This window comes from Salvia hispanica, chromosome 6 (genome assembly GCF_029641045.1).
Source record: "Salvia hispanica isolate PSC_SH4W2 chromosome 6, Shi_PSC_v1, whole genome shotgun sequence".
NCBI classification, from domain to species: domain Eukaryota; kingdom Viridiplantae; phylum Streptophyta; class Magnoliopsida; order Lamiales; family Lamiaceae; genus Salvia; species Salvia hispanica.
In genome coordinates, this window is record NC_142697.1 from 40,551,362 (window position 1) to 40,559,092 (window position 7,731).

At 31.0% G+C, this 7,731-nt stretch overlaps 1 protein-coding gene across 1 annotated transcript; it reads left to right on the forward strand.

Annotated features, from left to right (window-relative positions):
• Positions 1 to 4,272: 4,272 nt before the first annotated feature.
• On the forward strand, positions 4,273 to 4,944 carry LOC125207876 (uncharacterized). The gene has a single exon (XM_048107378.2). It carries the CDS (start codon positions 4,342 to 4,344, stop codon positions 4,828 to 4,830), a length of 489 nt encoding a protein of 162 aa, XP_047963335.1. The 5' UTR covers positions 4,273 to 4,341; the 3' UTR covers positions 4,831 to 4,944.
• The last annotated feature ends 2,787 nt before the right edge of the window (positions 4,945 to 7,731 follow it).

The following is a 7,731-nucleotide window of genomic DNA, read 5'->3' on the forward strand; positions in this document are numbered from 1 at the left end:
TAATTTTTAAATATTGTGAATTACTCCTATTAGATTCTGAAAGAGGCACATTTCCAATTCCGTGCATCCATTCTAAATTTGAGATTGATGAACCCTAACAAAAGGATAATTGGTAGTACATTAGAATTCTTACACGCACGTTATAATAATATTACAGGTTCAAGATATTAAAGACGAATGTGAAATTTAGGGGCTTTTAAGACTATAGTGAAAGTGGGTTGCATGAAGAAATTCAACTAAGAAAGCAGAGATCAGGTTAGTAATCAATCTCAGTATATCATCAGTATATACTGATCTAAGTCATCTAACTGATTAATTAAACGTGATTGGTTATAAGTGCACTGAATTCGATGTACAAATTCATTAAATTTTTAAAACAATGAAATTTACTTAGATTCGAATCCTAAATAAAGCTTCTTCTTTTTTTTTTTGTTTTAGTTTAGTAAATTAGAAGTAGATTAAATAATTTTATATGGATTCACAATAAAAAGAGGGTCCATATATAAAGTAAGCAGAATGAAACTTCGAGGACGGTCGAATAGTTTAGAACATTCAATTGGCCCACATAAGATGATAGTTGCAATTTGGAAAATGCAGTAAACTATTTCACGTTCAAAGATGTATTCTTTCCAATATTTCACTAATTAACAGTTATATATACATATGTAGGATGGTTATACTATTAAATTTGGACAAAAGTGCAGCATCACAGCGAAGCATGTCCAAGATCCCACAGAAGCAAAAGGCAATCCAGCTACAACTATAGCTACATTCAACTCCAAGTTGCTTTCTTGGTAGGTTTTCATGACAATAATTCCAATCCATGACTGTCATTATATATATAAATAGAAAGGATTAAATAAAGACTGATTTCAATGTGGGATATGCATTAATTAATTAAGCGCATCTCATTTAATTTAGTAAAACTCCTCCCCTACAACAAATTAAATAAGTCAGGAGTTCGAGTTTTCTCAAAACATACATGGATTAGTTTATTACTTATAGTACTAGTATATCTGAAAACATACATGGATCTTATATTTAGAGAAGATTAAATGTGTAAATTGTAAGTGGGGTTCAAAAGTACATAGTTTTAGCTGTGTGACAAGAATTAGACATTTCGTGAGAGTGAGACCACAAACGTCACTATTAATTGCATCTTATTCACTCAAAACTGGATCAGTCAATTTTAATGAGTGCGCGTTATTCACAACCACAAATTTATAAACCATGACGAAACAAATTCTTACAAATTTTAAATATTAAATACATGTAATACTCGGTAGTGATAAAATGCAAACTCATATATTTTACAAATTTCCAAATTGTAATTTGGACCATTAAAAAATATCAACAGATGGCAAAATAATAGCAACAGAAAATGTCAATACAATATCAACACCATTACACTGTGTTAATATTTTTTGTTGCTACTATTACTATTTTGTTATTTATTGACTTTTTCTAATAGTCAAAACCAAACTTTGTACCATGTTTAGAATTTTTATTCGATTACATTAATCTATGATTTAAATATTAACTTAAGTTTAATTCTTCCTTTTGTAAAATTTAAATACCACTATTAATTTACACTTATTTATTGGAAGGAAGTAACAGGCTAACAGCACATATGTAGATTTGTCAAAAAGTACGTGCCTTTTTATACGTGTCTTTCTGCATGTTGTCCAGCTCAGCTTCATACCCCGTGACAACTTGCCACGTTTCCTGGTCTTTTGGAGACAACTGTCCCTCAACACTTCTCAATTTCGATTAATTTTGAAATAATTATTACAGAACGAAAGAATAGGAAAATCACCTATCAAACACACATTACATTTATATACTAGTGCGGAATACAAATTGGTTTAATTTCATAAACCAATAAATGTGTTAGGCTTTCATTAATTAGTAATGTGATGAGCTCGAGCCAGTTGCATTCTACTCTAGATAAATAAATAATGTACTATCATGCTCAAGTTTGACTAATTTGATACTCTTTCTTTCGGATAATTCATAATTAATCAAATCTAAACACTTTTTTTACTTATATTTAAATTCAAATGTTCATTACTTGACGAACTACCAATAAATTGCATTCATTCTTAGAATTAACTTGAAGGACACTTGATCATAAAAGCTGTTGACTTGAATAAATCGCTATTATTTCTTCAATCTTTTACACTATTATTCAACCTTTACCTAATAATAAATGAGCTTATTTAGTAAATAATCTAGTGGTCCATCTAAATTATTTAACTGAGCCACTGACTGCAGATCCCAGTGTGGTCCAATGATCCAGCTTATCTTATCTCACCAAATTATTCATTTCTAGGGTTTTACATCTACATCTATGATTATACATTTTGAGTTTTTTAATTAATTAAATAAAAATTAGATAATGTCTTTGTCCCTTAGTGAAATCCATACACCGTTACGGCGTTATCCATCAACCACCAATCAGGAATCAGAATTGCTATTTCCAGTCGCTCTCATGCCTGCTAGCCAATTGAAAACCAGCTATCAAAATTTATCTTTTTTAAAATAGTACTATTATTAATTGTTACTACTATTACTATTACACAACTCAATCGATAAGATTAAGGTGTGTGTAAATTTCAAAAAGGTCTAAGGTTGGTGTTAGGTGATGTAGACCCACCATTAAGTATCACCATTATATCACGTGAATCCATTCACTATATCTTGCTTCTTTTCCAAAATTTCTACTTCTCCAATCTCCACTAACCAAGTTGTTTCATGTCAATAAATATTTATTTGAATTTGACACCAACATATTTATGTGCTTGACTTGATCAAATTAAACTTCATGTTCAATTATATATGTACGTCATTGCACGTTGATTATTGGTAAAAGTGTAATTATTCATATTTCATATGACTGGCGTGCGATTTACTTCGTATATATCCTGCTGACTAATAATTAAAATAATGCATTATATATTACTTCGAATAATACAAGTTAACAGTCTAAATTAATTCATAAGTCATACACGAGAATAAAAATATTCAGCCCTTTGAACTATTTTTACTCAATTCATATGCTTATCAAAATAATTGGACTTCGTTTATGAGCAATTTACACAACCTAGCTCAATTGTCTTACACAACCAAACATGCATGGGCACTAGAGTCTGTAATACACATTTTTATCTAAAGTTCAATTGTAATTTAAAAAATATAACTAAAGCTTGATATATTCCTTGATTTCCTTCCATACGCTTATACATACCACAATTTTTATTTTTGTTTTGTTAGATTTTATGAAACATTACTCATATTAAAGAGAAATTCAATAATACTAGAGAGCGGCATTAATGCATGCAGTTATATTCAACGTTGATTTTCTTATATCTTGTTTTCTTTCTTTCTTTCTTAATTAGTAAATCAAAGTCAATTTCACAATTCATCTTTCTCTTAATTGAATTTTTTCCCGAGATATTATTGCAGGTAGAATTCCCGTTCTATAAAGTGCTATCATATCGTACTTGAGATCTCAACACTAAAATCAAGTGGATATAATTTCTATATAAATTTATGTATAATTTTCACGGATAATCATCCCAAAATTACTTTCGGAAGCAACTTTGAGTTTGACCGTCTAATAACTTATCAAAAAAGGTATATTTATATTATCATGTGACTTACTTTATAACTTATCTAAATTCGCCATCACGCAGCTCAACTAATTAGTTCAACTTTTTTTGATAGCAAAGTAGAGAAAAAAGCTCATATCAACTAAGTAGATACGTTATCCACTGTAATTGCACAACTCGATAACTTAATTTCATATTGGAAATTGTTATCATATATCTATATAAAATCTCAAATTAATTTAAACTGATATCCTTTAATTTCGAGCGGCCATTATTGTGATCTAATATTGATCTTCGAAAAATGACAAAATAGTTACTAATTTAAAATAATTATGAAAAGATAAACTTGGATTACAAAATATTCGACTAGATTGTGTTACTTTTTGCGTTATGCATTGGAACCTTCGTACTTGCTAAATAAAATTTTTAATATAAACACAACAAAAAATAACAATAATGAAAAAAAATCAAGAAGCTGAAATACGTAATTTCAAGGAAGAAATTAATAGCGCCAACATACAACCTGTCACACAAAGTTTACAGGTTGGCATTTTATTTTACCTTTTCTTTTTCCATTTTTTTATTTTCCATTGCTGACGTGTCGCGTAGTCCAGTTTCTCCACCTATATATATGAAGCGAACACTCTTCCTTTTTCACAAATCACAACCATTTCCAATTTCAAAGCAACCCAAATTAACAGAGAGAGAAAGAGATCTAGAGAGAGAAACAATGGGAATTTGCAGTTCGTGCGAATCAACCTCCGTTGCTACGGCGAAGCTGATACTCGCCGACGGAAGATTGCAGGAATTTCTGTATCCTGTCAAGGTCTCCTACGTATTGCAGAAGAATCCGGCGTTTTTCATCTGCAATTCCGACGAGATGGATTTCGACGACGTCGTATCGGCGGTCAGCGACGACGACGAGCTGCAGCCCGGCCAGCTCTACTTCGCGCTGCCGCTCAGCCAGCTCAGGCACCGCCTTCAGGCGGAGGAGATGGCGGCATTGGCCGTCAAGGCCAGCTCGGCTCTGACGAAGAGCGGCTGCGGCGACAAATGCGGCTGCCGGAGGAATATTCTCGTGTTTCCCGGCGAGAACGATCTGAGAAAATCGGCCAAGGCGGCTGCCGGAAACGGCGTGAATTGTAGATCTGGGGGCAGGAGATCCGGCGGCGGGCGGAGAGGGAAGGTCACGGCGCGGCTGAGTGCGATACCCGAGTAGGGGCATTTTAGGAAACTGAATTATCTCATTCTGTAAATATAGTGCATAATGATGAGTTGAGATTTTGTTACATTTTCAACAAATTTTCCTTTGAGAAGTTAAAGGATTTAACTACTCTCGATTTTTCATTATTTCCAATTTAATTGTGCAGTGATATTGGTAACCAACTAATCTTCAAAAACTATTCTAATTCGAGGAATGTTGGACTTGTCATATTATCAACGTAATAATCATAATGTCGCATTGGGTATTGACACATAGACAGAAAAAGATAAAAGATAAAAGATAAAAATAGAATAAAGGGAAGTGATGATGATAAGATGGATTGAATTGGTATGTCACACTTTGTTTGCTGCGTACGCTAGTTTGAGTTTTTGAGATAGACATTTATGAATGCCCATACAAAAAATTGAGTTGAGGAGAAGTATAGTGTATTTCAGTATTTGTCCTCAAATGTAAAAAGATTCTCTCCTATTGTATAGAAGCATATTAAACCCGTTAGATATCGTAAAATTTGACGGAGTTTTGAGAACATACTGATTATATACTACTACCACTAAAGGCCAAAGGCTTTGTCGAAGATGAAAGGCCAAAAGAGTTATGGGACATATCCATGGTCTATAACTTAATCATGGCGCATAATTTCCTCAAATAGAAACTGGCATGCCAATCATGTGGTAAAATAAATTGAGGATGGCAACCATTGATATATTTCTAAAATTACTTATAAGTATTAGTACAAAATATATATTATGCCCATGCTTTTATTAGGTAGAGTGGATGTAACAGATGTTTAAGATAATACCTCCATTTCTTTCTATGTACTGGATTGATAACCCAATTGAATGGTTTTAAGATTCATTATAAGTTTATAAATGTCCCCAATAGTCCATCCAATACGATACATATTTTGGGATGTGTGTAAAAAATAGGAGCAAATTGGGATGTGCATGTGAATTTATCGAAATCTATATATATATAAAGACTTTGAGAGATTTTGAATAACTATTTTTTGTTAGGGATGTAAATGCAATAATAAAAGATAAAATTTGATTAAATAAATTTAGATGTGGAAAATTTTAATATAACAGTTAAAATAATTATTCCCATTGATTACTTTTAATTCATTTCATTTGGTAGTAAAATAATATTCTTTTGGATTTTGACCTAATGATGTAACCGCTTATTAGAGTATGACATTAAATTACTTTAATTTTGCATCTAATATTTAATTATGCATCATTTTCAAATACATAATCAATTAAGAGTATGAATTGAATATGATTATACTAATGATTTGTAACGTTTTTTATTTATATCATAAATTGATATTTGTTTTATTACTATTTACTCCCTTCGTCCACGAAAATTCGTCCCGGTTTGACCGAGCACGGATTTTAAGAAATGTAATGGAAAGTGAGTTGAAAAAGTTAGTGGATTGTGGGTCCTACTTTTATATATTAGTTTTATAATAAAATGTGAGTAGGAATGAGCTAGTAGAATGTGGGGTCCACTACCAAAAATGGTAAAAGTGAAATGGGACAAATTTTGGGGGACGGACGTAAATGGAAAACTGGGACAAATTTTCGTGGACGGAGGGAGTATTACCTAGATAAATGTTCTTTTATTTTTGTGATGTATAATCGCAAAAGATGGTAAAAGACAAATAGCACTTTTAAATCCTATTTTGAAGATCATTCTATTTTAATGATATTAGTTCATATCTTAATATTTTCTTTCTGTTAATTTGTTTCATTTTACCGTCTAGGCTACAATATTTTGATTTTTACAAAGAAAGAAATCACATAAATTGTTAACTATCTATAATATTTTGATGTTATTTTTTTATATTATTTGAAATATTCACGTTGTATAATTAATAAAATAAAAATATTTTATGTCGCGCATAGTGCGTGGGTTAACACTAGTTTATATAAACATTCCCCCATCCCCTTATATCACCCATATATAGTGTTAATCTTAGAAGTTGTATTGATATTATTAGTTTCTTTTTAAAATGTATTATATGTGGATAAAGCTTTGATGAAATGAGTATCGAATTTTAAATAGTACTAAGATAAGAGTCAATATTCATCACATAATATCGATATCCAACATTTATAATCCGGATATGACATTCTTATCTGATTGATTTCAAAACTAAATGGATATTAATGCCATATTGTGAATTAATTAAATTCGATAACTTTAAGTAAATCACTCCACTATCAATCGCATTGAGTCTAGCTATTTTCATTATATAGCATATGGAATTAAAAATAATCACATTGTCCTATTGAAAAGACCTCATTCAAATATACATACATATATATATATATATATAAATTAATTAGTGTGTTTAATGTCGAACAATAAATTATGTTTGGGATTATGTATCTAGTTTTGAGTATACACGCTTGTTTACTTTAATGGTTTCACATGATATTAGATGAATTGTGAATTTGTGAAAACAACCTTGTAAGATTGAGTGGTTTAGGATTGGGGGTTTCATTATAATATCGACGGAAGCTTCGTGCAAACAACATTCCACTTGCTGCAACAACTTGATACATCTATCTACATGAGTTATGGCATATATAGCCTAAAGTCCAAAAAGCAGTTAATATAATATTTAAGTCATTACTTTTGCACCCATGATTTATTGGCACTTAGTTAAAGTAATCTTTCGCAATGATTTCATAATATAAAGTGGCAGCTTGGGCGATAATTAAGATCTTTACTTACTTTTTGGCAATTGATCATTACTATTGAGAAACTAATTGGTCAATAGAATGAATAAGATACTATTTGTTTGTCAAATAGTCCTACGCGGTGCTCAATTTTTTTATCATTATTTTGTAACAGAGATTAACAAGATAATGTGGGTATTTTAATTGTATG